The 17,541-nt window shown below is 39.9% G+C and overlaps 1 protein-coding gene across 3 annotated transcripts in view; it reads left to right on the forward strand.

The window, feature by feature from the left end:
- slc37a1 (solute carrier family 37 member 1) overlaps window positions 1-17,541 on the forward strand; it is a 103,040-nt gene that overhangs the window by 17,027 nt on the left and 68,472 nt on the right. For 2 of the 3 annotated variants that reach the window (XM_035174189.2, XM_047342533.1), the window contains exons 2-3: window positions 14,365-14,553; window positions 15,846-16,015. In XM_035174189.2, coding sequence (XP_035030080.1) covers window positions 15,960-16,015 — 56 coding nt within the window. In that variant the 5' untranslated portion in view covers window positions 14,365-14,553; window positions 15,846-15,959. Of the gene's footprint in view, window positions 1-14,319; window positions 14,554-15,845; window positions 16,016-17,541 lie in introns of those variants that run through there. The other variant, XM_035174187.2, reaches the window with a different exon arrangement.

The following is a 17,541-nucleotide window of genomic DNA, read 5'->3' on the forward strand; positions in this document are numbered from 1 at the left end:
CCCAGGGCTTTCTTCAGATCAACTTCATATTGAGGTGAGTGTCATCTAAACAAGATGGAGATATAAACTACCTTGAATTTCCCTTTTGTCACACGCTGTGACCGTGGCGTGGCGTCAAAGTTTGATAACACGCCATCAAAACACAAGGTTGTGTATCTCGGACATATTTGGTCCAATCGACTCCAAACTAGACATGTAAGACAAGAGTCGCGACCTGATGACATCTACACAGAAATCATGACTTAAAATCCCAGCACCCCTGGTGGTAACAGGAAATGTCTTGATTTTTGCATGTCTAACACTTGGATGTATTCCTCCTCATCCACTGACCGCAACCATGTCAAACTGTGTCAAAAGGGTGTCAAGACATTGATATTGTAGGCATAAGATTACTGTGACTTTTCGTCAAACGCCATATTAATGGTGTGGCGTCAAAGTTCATCAACTCGCTGTGAAACACGATATTGCTGTAACTTCGGTGTTCATGCTTCAGTCTCCCTCAAACTACATTTGTGTAACAACAGCACCCCCCTGAAGATATTTATATGGTTTTCAGGAATGGGCGTGGCAAAATAACTGAATAGCGCCCCCTAAAGTGCACCACGATTGGCCTACATGTACAGAAATCGGTAGGGCCATGTGTCTTTACATAACAAACAAAAAAGTCTCTTGGATAGATATGCTAGATAAAACAGGAAGCCCGCCATTTTGACTTTAGTGGCCATTTTAGACATTTTTACTTTGACGAACTTGTCCTAGGGCTTTCATCAGATCAACTTCATATTGAGATGAGTGTCATCTCAACAAGATGAAGATAAAACTACCTCGGTATATTTGATTTCATCACACGGTGTGACCGTGGCGTGGCGTAGAATCTTGATGATTCGCCAAGAAAGAGGGATTTATTATAACTCCTCTGTGCATTGTTCTATCAGCCTCAAACCTCATTCACACATTCAAAGTCCCGCCCTGATCAGATCCATGTGTCAATATTGACTGATCATTACAGCGCCACCTGCTGGCGACAGGAAGTGACATGTTTTATACTTTGATGCACTGCTCCTGGCTACTTTACAATATACAGCTCAAAAGAGCTCAGTCAAGTCATAGGACCATGGTCAGAATTGTGACATTTCCTCAAACCGTGTAAACATTGAGGTGCGGCGAAGATTCATCCTTCGCCAAAGGAGAAGATGTTGTCATAAGTCCAGTGTGCATTGTCCTATCACCACCAAACTTCTGTCACATGATCAGAGTCCAAGCCTGAACAGCTCTACACTGTGTGCACAATTATTAGGCAAGTTGTATTTTTGAGGATTCATTTTATTATTGAACAACTACAGTGCTCTCGGTCAATCCAAAATGTTAATAAACCTCAAACCTGAATATTTAAGAAAGTAAAAGCGAGGTTTTGGCTTTCTTAGGAGAATATCTATGTGTGCAGAATTATTGGGCAACTATTAGTGTGCAGAATTATGATGCAACTAAATGAAAAACTAAATTTTTCCCATCTCACTTGTTTATTTTCATCTGTTAAAGTGAGAATAATAAACAAACAACTCAAAATTTACAAATTAACAATTCTGACATTTAAAAAAAAAATCAGTGACCAATATAGACACCCTTCTTTTCAATAACAGTAATAAGCCTTCCATTCATGGATTCCGTCAGTTTCTTGATCTGTTGACAATCAACTTTTTGTGCAGCAGCAACCACAGCCTCCCAGACACTGTTCAGAGAGGTGTACTGTTTTCCTTCACCGTAAATCTCCCATTTAAGAAGGGCCCACAAGTTCTCAATCGGGTTTAGGTCAGGTGAGGAAGGGGGCCATGTCATTATTCTTTCATCTTTAAGGCCTTTACTGGCTAGCCACGCAGTGGAGTACTATGATGCATGCGATGGAGCATTGTCCTGCATACAAATCATGGTCTTCTTGAAAGATGCAGACTTTTTCCTGTACCACTGCTTGAAGAAAATGTCTTCTAAAAACTGGCAGTAGGTTTGGGAATTGATTTTGAGTCCATCTTCAACCCGAAAAGGTCCAACTAGCTCATCTTTAATAATACCAGCCCATACCAGTACCCCACCTCCACCTTGCTGGCGTCTGAGTCAAAGTGGAGCTCTGTGCCCGTTACTGATCCAGCCACGGGCCCATCCATCTGGTCCGTCAAGAGTCACTCTCATCTCATCAGTCCATAAAAGCTTTGAAAAATCTGTCTTCAGATATTTCTTGGCTCAGTCTTGACGCTTCAACTTATGTGTCTTGTTCAGTGGTGGTCGGGTTTCAGCCTTCCTTACCTTGGCCATGTCTCTGAGCACTGAACACCTTGTACTTCTGGGCACTCCAGGTAGGTTGCAGTTCTGGAATATGACAGCACTGGAGGATAATGGGTTCCTGGTAACTTCACGTTTGATTCTTCTCAAATCTTTGGCAGTTAATTTGCGTCTTTTTCTCAACACGTTTCTTGCGACCCTGTTGACTATTTGCAACAAAACGTTTGATGGTTCTGTGATCACGCCCCAATATCTTAGCAATTTCAAGAGTGCTGCATCCCTCTGAAAGACTTTTTACAATTTTTGACTTTTCAGAGTCAATTAAATCTCTTTTTTGGCCAATTTTGCCTGAGGAAAAGAAGCTGCCTAATAATTATGCACACCTTGATATAGGGTGTTGATCTCCTTGGGCCACACCCTCCCTCATTACACAAATACACATCACCTGATATGCTTAAATCCAATAGGCATTCAAGTTTATACAGCTTGGAGTTGGAAAATATGCATAAAAATGATGATATGGTCAAAATACTCACTTGCCTAATAATTGTGCACACAGTGTATGTGTCAATATTTCCTCAGTGTCATAGCGCCACCTACTGATCCGCCATGAAACAGGAAGTACTTTGTAAATCCACTCTGATTTATCCAACCAGCCCCTTATTCAGACCTATGATCACAATCCTGACCTGAACAGCTCAATATATTAATATTAGTGCAGGGTCATAGCGCCACCTACTGATCAGTTGGAAAATTAAGTTGTAACATTGTCCAATTGACCCAAAATTGCTCATGCTACATCAGAGCCCCTACTTGAACAGATCTATTAGTCTGTATGTAATAATAGTGATGGCGCCACCTACTGGCAACAGGAACTAAGCTTTGTTTTACAACTATCATTCGATTTACATAACATTTTCACCGTGTTATCTGCAATTGATAGCGTGGACCGTATTGCGCAATTAGCAGGCAAGGATCGACGTCTCGTGACTGACGTAGGAAGTGAAGCATTTATCCTTCCCGCAGTGCGCAATACGCATGCAACGCGGAGCCGTGTGCCAGGTCGCCGATCGCTCTCTCCACCAACCGCGACAGGTCCTGAGTTGCGTGTGCTCGGGCCCGTTCAGTGCTACAACGTAGCCCTAGTTTAATAAGTGTTTTACAGCAGTTACGTTCTAAAGCAAAAAAACTATCCACTGGAAGATGTTGCATTGTTAAGATTTGTGTAAACACACACAGAATTATGACTACTCAGATTTAAACAGTAGACAACTGGAAATATAGTTATAATTAACATGCAGCCATACACTATACAACTGCTTACCTCTAATTAGCCTCGACAAGACTGGTGTCCTAGTCATTGGGTCCAGACTTGACAGCAGGTTGGACAGTCACATACAGACATGGTATGATGTTCAGGAAACTTTTTACTAGGTCTTTTCATCATCGCTGTGGATTGACAAAAAAAAACGATAATAGTTATATCAACACTAATAATACAACAATTTGCATAGTATTTAAACAGTGGCTAAGTTTGTCTCACAACAAATATGAAAAAAAAATTATACGAAACATTAAAGTTAACAAAGAAGGCCATAAATGTTCAAATCTACTGAGAAATCCAGCAGTAAAAGCAACAGAACCAAGGTGGTTTAACTAACCTGTGAACATGAAATGGCAACACTGTGCTTACAAAAAGAGATAAACTTAAGGTCTTCTTTTGTTAAAAGTTCAGTGTGTAAAATGTAGTGACATCTAGTGGTAAAGTTGCATGTTGTAGCGGAATACCCTTCACCTCACCCTCCCCTTCCAAACATGAAAGAGAACCTGTGGTAAACTTCACTTTTCACAAAAACTCAAAGGGTGTTTAGTTTGTCCAGTCCGGGCTATTGTAAAAAACATGGCTGCCTCTGTAGAGAGTACCCACTCCTGATGTAAATATAAAGTATTTCAATTCTAGAGTAAAGAAAACAACAATTCGTACAATTTAGATGAAACACACGAGTGAAAAAACTACTATTATTTTATATTAAATTTCTGCGAATAGATCCCTTTCACCTAAATCTTACACACTGAATCTTTAAATGAACATACACTTAACTGTACAACCACTTACCACTGTTTATCCTTGACAAGACTGGTATCTGATCAGAGGCGTAGACTGGTGGGACAGCTCAGATGTTGCTTAGGTCCACATGAAGTAGAACCACTGGTAGAACTAATAAGACCTGAAAGAAAGTAAGGACATATAGTAGTATAGTAGTCATATATGGAGGAACACATACTAACTTGGGTCGTTTGCTGCACATCATCCCCAATGTTCATTTCAGATCAGAAACTCACCATTTCCTTGGTGTCCCAAAAGCCAGCATGTTGTTCCCTTCACCTACTGTGAAGTGTCTCAAAAGCATTCAAATAAAGGCTTAGATGTTCTTCACAAAGTTTTATTAACTTGACTGCATGGATAGCCATGCAGTTGCTGTCAACCTAATCAGCAACTGTAATTGAGTGGCTGGGTGAGGGGGAAGGAGAGAGTGAGGAGCGTGATGAGGAAGCTGGAGAGGTCAACACTGGCTCGTTGCAGAATTCAGTGCTCTGTCCTGTAAAACAAAAATAATGACATTAACAACGTGTACAGAGTGATCTTTTCTCTACTAAAATAAATTTTGGCAAAATGTATTTACTTGTCTGATTCCAGGCTGCCACCTATTTTCTGGCTTGAATTGGTCTTAGTACTGAAAGAAGATCAGCTTCCTGGATAAAGGAAAAATCCTCAGTGGTCTCCAACCCCAACGATTGCAGTCTCCTCCAGAATTTCTAGACTTGAGCCTGGGAGGTCTGGCAAAACCTTAGTAATGGCACTGCTGAGGATGTTTTGCTCTGCATCATCCATTTCTGATTTCTAAGAAAGAGTCAAGTGAGCTCAATTAACACCAGAATGACAGCCCAAGACATTCATTAGTGTGACAACACACTGTGCTTCAATGGAACCATTTGATATCCATCCTTCATATAAGATGGCAATGGATAGAAATCAATCAAGTCATTGATGTTCAGACACTGCATCTTTTCATTGTCTTTTAGAACTGTGTAAAGATGGTACTGGGGAAGGAATTCTGCTACGTGCTTTGACACCAAAAAATGAACAGTGTCATTTTTTATCAAAATAAGCACTAGTTCACCAAACTCCACAGAGTCCATGCTACCTGTGACAAGGAATTGTCCTTTCTTCTAGGACAGGGGTCACTAACAGGCGGACCGCGGTCCGAGTCCGGACCTAGAAGCCGTCCCGTACGGACCCAGACCTACAGCCAAAACAGAAGGTTATGATTTAAAACCTGACGGGGCGCTTCTATTTGTAACCGGCGCAGCTTTTGTAGTCTTTACGGTAGTGGTTTAGCGGATGAGGAAACGCACAGATTTGCACAATTGCATGTGAGTTAAGCCATCCCACGTGATACCACTCAGCCAATCAAGTCTGTGCATTCCAGGCGGTAAACATTGCAACTCTACAGTGGAGACAGATGAGAGAGTTAGAGGCAAGTTACACATGAAAAGACGGTAGAAAGAAAAAGAAAGATAGCGATACAGGTAGAGAAAACAAAGGGAGAGATACAGAGGAGTGAGCCGGAGAAAGGGAGAGAAACAGGAGTGAGACGGAGAAAGAGAGAGAAACAGAGGAGTGAGACGGAGAAAGAGAGAAACAGAGGAGTGAGACGGAGAAAGGGAGAGAAACAGAGGAGTGAGCCGGAGAAAGGGAGAGAAACAGAGGAGTGAGACGGAGAAAGGGAGAGAAACAGAGGAGTGAGCCGGAGAAAGGGAGAGAAACAGAGGAGTGAGACGGAGAAAGGGAGAGAAACAGACGAACAAAGTGGGGGAGTGGGATATAAGAGGGGAAGAAAGTGATTCTAAAACTGTTCAATTGTTAAGATGTGTTGAGATTTATTATCTGTAAAATTGGTTGAGACCTTTGAGTCAAGATGTGAAACAGAAAAAGGGAAATTCAAGCTTTTGCTCCCTTTATTTTATTTTTCTGAAGTTAAGCCCTTTATTTGAACATGCACAATTTTCACATTTTATTTATTTTCTCTTATTTTGAAATGCAGCCCTACTTTTATTTAGTTAATGAGAGAACATTATACATATCTGCAATCATACATATATGTTCAGTTCTTTGTTACGTGACAATAAATATTGTCCAAAAGTTTTTGAATCGTACTGAATTCATTTGATTTGACAGTCAGGTATTTAGTACATGCAGATGTTGATACAACTACTAGGCTACTTAAATATATATCACACTAAATAGTTAGACATTATGATCTTCCGAACCTTTGCTTCAAGAAATTTTCTCTAACTGGACCTCTTTACATTTTAGTTGAATACCCCTGTTCTAGGTGGTTGTGTGGGGTGAGCCCACCTGCAGGTGTTAGAATTGAACTTTCCGAGAGACAATGTATAATTGTGTATGATTAAATAGAAATTGCCACCACAGATCACATAAACTAAGCCTCATCCTTCCAAACACGAACATAACAGCTATGGGCGCTTGTACTGTGAAAAGTTTAAGTCCCAACGTAACTTTATTACACAATGCCCTAAGCCACTGCTTTTCACCCCCACCAGGGGTCGCCAGGGGGCGTCAGGGGGCGCGCGGAAACTGTAAGGGAAAAGGGGGGACAATGTGGCAATAAAAATAAAATTATTAAATTAAATATGTGTTTTAGATGTTATTAATCATTGCATATCGAAATCTATGTGTCCTTGGATGCCAATCTTTTTTTTCTTTTCATAAAAAAAAAACCACACACCGCTCAAGCCAATCAGAATCGAGCAGCCGCTGCATCAGAAAGTTGGTCCAATTAAGCAAAAATGGACACATTTTTAAAACGAAAAAGATCCGACATCCAGACTGAAGATGACTCAGCTGCAAAACTGCCACAACCACGGAATACCACCTTGGCATCTAAAACTTGGAGGTATGAAATCTCTTCTTCCATTTGCCACCACAAATGGCTTTTCTACATCGAAGGTATTTAAAACAAAGCACAGAGCATGTCTGCAAGTGGAGAATGACATTCGTCTGGCACTGACAGCCATAAAACCTCGGATAGATAAACTGTGTAGGAGCCACCAAGCCCACCCCTCCCACTAGTGAGGGACCAGGTATACACACAGAGACAAACATACTTAAATGACGAGCACTGTTTATAACGGAAGAGGGACACTGAATGTAATGAATATTAACAAAATAGAAAAAACAGAATATATATATATATATGTTTACGGTTAATATTACTGTACAGAAATGACAAGGAATGTTTGTAACAGATATAAGACAGATTATTAGTTATTACAAAAAATAAGGGAAATATATTAAGAAGCTATTTGTTTGATTTGAGAAATTTGCCATTATATTGCACAAAAAAGTTTGCAACTGGGGGGTCCCCGCCAGAGCCTTATGCTATATGGTGGTCCTTGGCATGGAAAAGTTTGGGAACGCCTGCACTGAGCAACATATATGTGCATCTTAGTGTCTTCTTACTCTAATCTTTTCTGCTTCTTTAATTACTCATATTTAACAACTGCTGCCACCTAGTGGATATAACATGCAGTAGCATCTGATCACAACAATAACTAACAGGGAAATGTCTACTTAAAAGATTCTCTGTAGTGAATTAGATGGATAATATAAGTTTTTCAAGATTTTATCGAATGCAGTTATCCAAAGTCAGCAATTCTGCTCTGTTAGACAGGATCCACCAGTTTTAGAACAAATAAATGATTTCAGTAAATAGTCAAGTACCATTTGTGGCAATGGGTAGTTAAACTTAACTGCAGTAAAGACACAATTAGTTTGAACACAAATGTACAAAACAAGAGCAACCAGTGCTTTTTATTAATAAAAAGTAGGATGCTTTTGAGGTACTCTCTAATAGTATATTAGAACAGATTCACAAACACTACCAGTAATAACAGCTGAAATGAGCTACAGGCTCCAATTCAATTATGATTTCTCAGTAAAAAATGCAACTGTGTGAGAACCATGTCCAAAAAGATTCTACTCTAACTGATAACAGACAACGTAAATAAAAGTAAATTGGAAATAGATGTTTCAGAATCACAGTGTTCAACAGCTGCTCTGTAAAGTGTCAGCAATACCACAGTAAAATAAATGAAAAGCTTTTTTAATTAATTCAAGAAATTTGAAAGAAATCAACATTTGCATTAACAACACTTCCAAAATAATTTGACTCTACTTCAGTGTAAGATATTGGACACCTTAACACAACATGAGCTAATGACCAAATCTTTCCCATATTATCTCTGTCTCACAATCACACTGTTTTGATCTTGACAGTGGGCTCTGATAAGAAAATTAACAAGAAAGGGAAAAGTGTGTACATGTGAGTGAGTGACAGAGGCATTCCTATGCAATGTCCATTGTATAGAAGTTGGTGGACAGTATAGTCTCTATTTCAGCTCGAAGCTCAGGATAGCTGTTGTAAGTTGACGGCAGCTCCAAAGTTGGGCCACAAGTATGTGCAATTGGCCGCCGTGCCAGCCCTTCCGACGAGGTGAATATGATTTAAATTTCCTTAACGCAGATGACATTAGACCCAGTCACAAATCTTAACATTATCCGGAGGCCTATTTCATCCAATCCCCTTATGTACTGATGTAAAAACCGCAAACTTTGACGGATAGATAAACTGTGTCGACCTGTGCTTATATCCGCTGCGAGAAATCGAGGAATTTTTTCCGACACAGATTCCCCTTGGGTCCCATGTTAATTTTGACGAAAATTTCTGGAAAGAGCAAAACCGAAAAATAAAACGTAAATCACTCCCACGGCTCCATTTCGTAGCTCTCACCAATAAATTCATTTTACCGATAGGACTTATAGTTTTTGAGTAACAAGCATTTGTTTGCGGAGAGCGCTAGAGTGTAGAAATATCTCCTCCCCATTGGGTCCCATGTTAATTTTCGGATGACATTTTTGGAATAACCACTACGTTTCTAAATTGCTCGCACGGCCTCATTTTTTGACTCTAACAAATAATATAGATATCTGCTTGTTCATCAAAGTCTTGTGATTCTCACGGTGTTTTCATCTCACATATAGGAGTTATAGATTTTGAATTAGAGCATTTTGTTCGTGACGTACTCCCAAGGTCCAAACTGTCACTCGCTCTCTGTCACAGGTGCAGAAATTAGTGAAGTTACACACGCAGAGAGAGGGGCAGGGGGCGGGGCCAAAGGGTGAAAGTGGGTCAGTGGGAGAAAGGAATCTTTATATTTACTACTTCAAAGGTGTTGGTCAACACTATATGTAGTGTGGTGGGTAGAGCAGAGGGACAGAGACTCAGAGGTTGTGAGCTCAAGTCCAGGTGAGAGCAGACATTGAATTTTCTTAGTCTTTCAGAGGGGGTCTCAATGTTGACTAATTGTTACAGCGCCACCTAGTGGTCAGTGTGAAAGTGAAGTTTGAGCAATCGACCCCAAAATTCTGTCACATGATCAGAGCCCTGACCTGAAGAGACCTATGATGCTCATACGTCTCTATGAGCTGTGTCTGCAGTGTTAGTGATAGAGCCACCTACTGATCAAGTCTCTCTCTCTCTCTCTCTTCCCAAAAAAAGGGTTAGGGTCTGTCTGGATCCGGCAGCAAGCATGGCACCCATTCGAAATTTCTCGGCACGAGGAATTTTCTAGTTCGTATTCTTATTCTTATTAGGGCCCGAGCACCGAACAGTGGGAGGCCCTATTGTAATTGAAAAGATTATTTTTATTATTAGGGCCCGAGCACCTACGGTGGGAGGCCCTATTGAAATTGAAAAGATTATTATTATTATTATTAGGGCCCGAGCACCTCCGGTGGGAGGCCCTATTGAAATTGAAAAGATTATTATTATGGGTTAGGGTTAGATTATTATTATCGACAGGGACATGTGTCTTTTCATAACAAACAAATAAGTCTCTTGGCTAGATATGCTAGACCAAACAGGAAGCCCATCATTTTGACTTTAGTGGCTATTTTGGCCATATTCCACATTTTTACTGTGATGTACTTGTCCCAGGGCTTTTATCTGATCAACTTCAAATTGAGATGAGTGTCATCACAACAAGACGGAGATAAAAAATAACCCAAAGATCGATTTTTCGTCACACGGTGTGACCGTGGCATGTCGTCAAAGTTTGATTACACGCCATTAAAACACGAGGTTCTGTATCTCGGACATTTTTGTTTCCAATCGAGTCCAAACTAGACATGTAAGACAAGAGTCCCGACTTGATGACATCTACACAGAAATCATGACTTAAAATCACAGCACCCCCTGGTGGCAACAGGAAATGTCTTGTTTTTTGCATGTCTTCCACTTGGATGTATTCCTCCTCATCCACTTACTGCAACCACATCAAACTGTGGCAAATGGGTCTCAAGACATTGATAATGTAGGCATAAGATTACTGTGACTTTTCGTCAAACGCCATAATAGTGGCGTGGCATCAAAGTGAATCAACTCGCCGTGAAACATGACATTGCTGTAACTTCAGTGTTCATACTTCAGTCTCCCTCAAACTACATGTGTGTATCAACACCCCCTGAAAATATTCATATGGTTTTAAGGAATGGGCGTGGCAAAATAACTGACTAGCGCCCCCTAAAGGGCAGCCCCGACACCACGATTGGCCGACATCTACAAAAATCGATGGGGACATGTGTCTTTTCATAACAAACAAATAAGTCTCTTGGATAGATATGCTAGACCAAACAGGAAGCCCGCCATTTTGCATTTAGTGGCCATTTTGGCCATATTCCACATTTTTACTTTGACGAACTTGTCATAGAGCTTTCATCAGATCAACTTCAAATTGAGATGGGTGTCATCACAACAAGATGGAGATAAAAAACTAACTCAAAGATCGATTTTTTTCGTCACACGGTGTGACCGTGGCGTGGGGTCAAAGTTTGATTACACGCCATCAAAACACGAGGTTCTGTATCTCAGACATACATGGTCCAATCGAGTCCAAACTAGACATGTAAGACAAGAGTCGTGACCTGATGACATCTACACAGAAATCATGACTTAAAATCACAGCGCCACCTGCTGGCTACAGGAAGTGACATGTTTTATACTTTGATGCACTGCTCCTGGCTGCTTTACAATATACAGCTCAAATGAGCTCAGTCAAGTCATTGGACCATGGTCAGAATTGTGACATTTCCTCAAACCGTGTAAACATTGAGGTGCGGCGAAGGTTCATCCTTCGCCAAAGGACACGATGTTGTCATAAGTCCAGTGTGCATTGTCCTATCATCACCAAACTTCTGTCTCATGATCAGAGTCCAAGCCTGAACAGCTCTGTGTCAATATTTCCTCAGTGTCATAGCGCCACCTAATGATTCGCCATGAAACAGGAAGTACTTTGTGAATCCACTCTGCATTATCCAACCGGCCCCCAAATGCTGACCTATAATCACAATCCTGACCTGAACAGCTCCATATATTAATATTAGTGCAGGGTCATAGCGCCACCTACTGATCAGTGTGATAATTAAGTTGTTGTAACATTGTCCAATTGACACAAAATTGCTCATGCTACATCAGAGCCCCTTCTTGAACAGATATATTAGTCTGTAGGTAATAATAGTGATGGCGCCACCTACTGGCAACAGGAATTATGCTTTGTTTTACAACTATCATTCGATTTACATAAAATTTTCACAGTGTGATCTGCAATTGATAGCGTGGACCGTAATGAGCAAATAGCAGGCAAGGATCGACATCACATGACGGATGCAGGAAGTGAAGCGTTTGTCCTTGCCGCAGTGCGCAAAACGCATGCAACGTGGAGACGTGCGCTTGTTCAATGATCGCTCTCTCCACTAACCGCAATAGGCTTCGAAATGCGTGTGCTCGGGCCCGTTAGTGCTACAACGTAGCCCTAGTTTTATTTATGTTTTATTCACCAAGGATATTTTAATATTTCTCATTCCAATTTAAATGTCAAATTGAACGTTCTTTACAATTAGGATCATTGCTCTCTGAAAAGGTGAACTTGCATGATTATGCTATAGTATTATTTTTTCAGTGGTTTAAAATGGTTTAAAAGTTATGACAGTAAATATAAAAAATATATATATATCTGGATCATATTTTCATAGAAATGTTGAATCATAAAGAAAACTAAATTGTAGTTGATAATTTGTGAAAGTTGGAATGATAATCCTGCTAGTATGGAATCCATATCGCCATGCATCATATATGCTAGTAATCTCTCCATGGTGGTGACCCTCTACTGTGCGTGAAGTACATGGGTTGAAGACTCTACAATGTGTTAATTATGATGATGGTTAATGTGATAAAATTTTAGATTTTCATTGAAGTTGTTAAAACTAGTTTGTTTATTCAATTGTTTTATTGTTCTGATGTATTCAGGTATGTTCATGTTATCACCCCCTTTACTTGATAGGGTTTCATCTAATATGAGAATGGGCAAAAATAGGTATTTCTCGTCCCCATCATTGAGGTTTGACCTTTGCTCCTGCCTGAAAAATTTAATAATTAGGGGAATGGTAATAAAAGGGGATGTTATGGAAGTTTCCGAGACACTGTCTCCTCTCCTTGAGACGTAGTGCAGCTGTCTGTCGTGTTTGTGGAAGTGCGAGAGCATGGCTAAGGTCAAAGCGTTCACTCCTTAGACACCACAGATATGAGAAAAGGGTCCTAACCCGGAATTAGAGGGAAGTTTTGGTGCTATACAAATAGAACTGAAGTGAATAATAATGGTTTCACTGTAATTTTGGGTTTGAAATTACTTGTTTGTTGATTTATATTGTGTTTTTCAATACGCAGTAGTTCTTTTTATTTATCACTGGCCCTTGATATATAATGAATACTTATCATTAATGATCATTTTGGAGCTGAGAAGAAAAAAGGATATATAACAGATGGAAACCTTACAATTTTCCTGATTAACATTTAGGTTTATCTAATCGGACTGTTTTGACTCAAGAATTGTTCTATTACATTTAAGAAACATGTCTCATTTGACCTTGTTACGATAGTTATATTATCATGTATTCTTTGATAATAAGCAGAAGGACTAATTGGTTGCCGCAGAGCTTTTACTGAAATTGGCTGAGAGGTTTGCGGTTCAAATTAATGCTTGATGTGTGAGACCTATTAAGTTGAATTTACACTGTGTTTTATCTATTGTATTGTACAGAGAGGCACCAACTTCTTAAACTCTTTACATATTTCACCAGTGGCAAGACGTAAGGACACAATGTGATTTAGGAATGCATATTACGCCTACATGTAAACACCTACATGTAACATAGAGAGTGACAGCAATTCTAGCCATTCATGGGTGTGCTGTTGGAATGGGTGATGCAAGTAGAGGAAGATATATGGGGATGCTGTGGGAGACATCTTCAGACACCATTTAGGAGCCAGGACAGCAAAGAGTCTTGATTTTGTTGAGTGGTTAGCTCCCAGTGAGGGAGCAGCAAGCCAATTGCTCATGTTACTCTGTTAGCGTTTGTATATTGTTCCACCTTCTGGTCTCCTTGATGCATCAAGTCTATATTAAAATCTTCTGCACAAGACATCAGCTGCTGCCTGAGTTCTCCTTTCACCAGCTTCCAGAAAACATCCGCACAAACAATCGCAATACCTAAAAATGTTACTGGAGACTTTACAGGGATTTCCTAAAATACTGTAGTATCATTAGTCACCTGACTCTATAATAGGTCTGCCAACAAGGTAAATTCCTTGAACATTCTGCTACTTTCATGAATGAATGTAAAGAGGAGTCAGACAATTAAAAACAAATTATAGAGACCAGACAGCGGTGATGAACACAGGTGAGGTGCCATGCTTGAGTATATAATGTCTGAAGAATTTCTAACTGAGCAAAGTATTTTGAAAGAATTATTGTAAAATGAAAGACAGATCAAATAAAGATCAAATTGGACAAAATTGGGTTCAAGGTCTTAAAGTTTAAAAAATAAAATGTGTTTCATAAATTAATTCTGAATAATAAAATAAACCAGAAGCAATCTGATGTTATTTGCAGGATGTTTTACATAAAGCACATACCGCCTGAACCGTGTAAACTGATGACGTCAGACAAGCGCAGAGGAGCCGCACAGCTGTGTGAGTGGCTTTGTGGTGACGGTCGCTTGTTTTCACACAAGGAAGTGGAGGACGTGTCGCGCAGCTGAGAGCAGGAACTAACACGAATCGTCGAGTTTTTCCGTTCGAGGTAAGCCCCCCAGGAGGACCCGTGTGTTTGTGCTGAGTTGTGTACGATACGAGACCGACGGTCTCTCAGCCGCAGCGTGCTCTGCCTACCTGTCATTACATTTGAAAGGTAGAGATTGGCTGTAACCTGCGATTTAACAACCGTATTGTTTCCGCCATCGGGGCAAATGTGAATTTTAAAACGTTCACGGAAAAGAAAGTCATTAAGCTTATCGACTTTCTTTGTCGGTACACTGCTGATATTTGGACGTCCTCTTAAGTTACTATTCGACATGCGATACACAAGAGGAAAACACTGTCACTTAATGGGTCGAACAGTCCACGCTGTGAACCCGGACACTGTCCACGTCTGTAGTTTGAGATGCTCACCCTCAGTAAACATCAGAGACCTGAGTCTTTGTGTCCATGGCTGGGTTGTATGAGATTTGGCTGGAGACTAGAAGCTTTGACCACGGTATGTTGATATTATCACCATAGAGCTGTGATATTAGCCTCCATAAGATGAAGCTTTATGAAACCATTATGTCACATGAGGTACACAACTGGATAGTATGGTAGATGCATGTAAACGTTTCAGCTTCACTGGCTGTAACGTGGCCGCGCTCCCCAGTGTCTATTGGAACACACGTATTTATCCATGCTTTTTATATACAGCCTATGACAGCATGTGATTTTCCGGCCTGCGGTAAAGCAGCCCTCATGTTGTTCTGCGTGTACTCGGCATTATGGTGAGAACTAGTAAAGGATTTCAAAGTAAAAGCGTTTTCATTCAGCCAGCCTATCAATGGATGAATGAACTTGTAAACAAACAAATTAATAAAAATACACAAATAGGTAAAAATGCTAAAAACACATTCCAGAGAAAAACGAGCTTTAACATTTGTCTCATGGGTATTTATTGAAACCTAATGATAATTAAAGACCAGGCTGATTTTAGAGAATGAAAAAAACGACAGGGTGTTTGCACAGACCAATTTAACTTTAATTGACACTGAGATGTTGTAATGTCATTCTACACAGTATTAGGACAGTCTAATGTCACAAATGAGCTATTTTGTTAGAATGAAAAGGACTAAACAACAACAAAAATTATACACCTAATTTGTGTGCTTGTTTTTTGAAAAGCTCATAGTGAGAGTCTTTTCTGTGTTTTGCTGTGATTTATGGTGGTGTTTCCTCTCCTCTGCACTCGGTTTCACCTTTGTGACATTATTCACACCAGGACTGATGTTACTACCAGCTGAGAACAGGACCTCTTTCTTTTCTGCTAAACCTTTTTTTCTCATTTCCCAGCAACTTCTTCTGGAATGGAGATTAATGGATGCATAACCACCATGTCAGCATGTAACACATCAATCTCTTCAGCGTGAGCTCACATAAGCCAATTGTCAAAACGTCAGTCCAAATATGGCCCCTGTTCCTCCTGGGATCCGCCTGTTGGTGTCCTTTGACAGGAACCAGTGGTGAGTGTGTGTGTGTGTGTGTGTGTGTGTGTGTAAATTGGAGTCTCTTTACATGTCTTTCCTTTGAATTTCAGCTTACTGTTGAATCATTAATTCTCTTGGATATTTAGTAGGATTTTTCATCATTAACTGCCAATTTGCTACTGATGTTACAATGATGTGAAAATGTGAATTATTTGCCAACTTGACTTATTTGTTGAATCTTTCTCCATCCAAAACTATCAAGTTGTAATAGCTTGTTAATAATCTTTATTTATATATATTTGTGCAATAACAATGTTATGGTGTAACGCAGCCATTCCCAAACTTAAGAATGCCGTGGCCCAATTTGAAAAAGGGACAAATTTGTGTGCCCCACCCCAAATTTAAATAATCACAACTTTATGATCCACACACAAGACTAGATATACATATGCAGTGCAAATCCAATAACGGGACAAACCAAAGCGCTGTCTCAAAAGTCCCAACATTTTCCGTAATAATCTATCCATGTTTAAGCAAAACAATTTGCAAAGCAACAAATGTAAAACATTAAGTGCAAATAGTGGATTGTTAAACATATATTCTTGCTGTTTGTATAACAGAGCACAACACGTTACATTTCACAACAATAATATCAGTAAGAAGAAAAACACATTTGCGGCGTAACCAAATATACTTGAGGCCCCCCGAAGAAAAAAACTGCTCGCTCTCACAAGTCCATAAACTGACATTAACACTGGATTTCCTCCAGTCTGAAACCTCAAGTAGTTTATCTCGATATACTGGATATTAAATCACATCGCGTAAAGTAACCTGTAACTCACCTAATGAGAGGGGTGATGTTGCTGCATAGCTGGCTCAGATACTCTCAGGTTATTTTCAAAAAAATCTCAAGGCTTGGATAAATAATGTTCATGTTTAGATTCTAAATGGTGGCGCACTTTACATGGTTTCAGGGCCTCGTTAGCTAGCATCTCAGCACAGCACACACACAGGCTTGGGGGTTGGCCTCTGAGCCCGCACTCATTAATCCCAGAGACAGCTTTTTTGTTTTCAATGATTCAGTATGATTTTCTGATTCACCTTCATCATAAACAGCTTGCCTCTTTCGTCCTGACAGCTACTGCTCCATCTTGCTCGACCCAGTACATAACAAAGTTTTCCCTCATCTATGATTCCCCGCTAATGATGCGTGATGCGTTCAGGTGTTAATATGACTGTCAGCAAATACAATGACATCTGATATATAGGTCAGATAAAATAAGAATAACGTGGAATTTTAATCTTATGGCTTTGTTTCATTACCTGTGATGATTCCTTTTTTTTTTTTTTAAATCAATCATAAATTTTCCGCGGTAATTTATTGCTTACTTACAAATCTGAAACATATTTTATTTATGCATTTTCTGATGACCTCTCACGGACCACCTGCAGTGGCTTCATGGCCCACACTATGGGAATGACTGGTGTAACGCATACAGAGTTTTTTGTCCATGTAGGTTGACCACCATGGTCATGCAAAGCATACAAAGATATTTACAAAT

This window comes from Hippoglossus stenolepis, chromosome 13, assembly GCF_022539355.2.
Source record: "Hippoglossus stenolepis isolate QCI-W04-F060 chromosome 13, HSTE1.2, whole genome shotgun sequence".
Lineage (NCBI taxonomy): Eukaryota > Metazoa > Chordata > Actinopteri > Pleuronectiformes > Pleuronectidae > Hippoglossus > Hippoglossus stenolepis.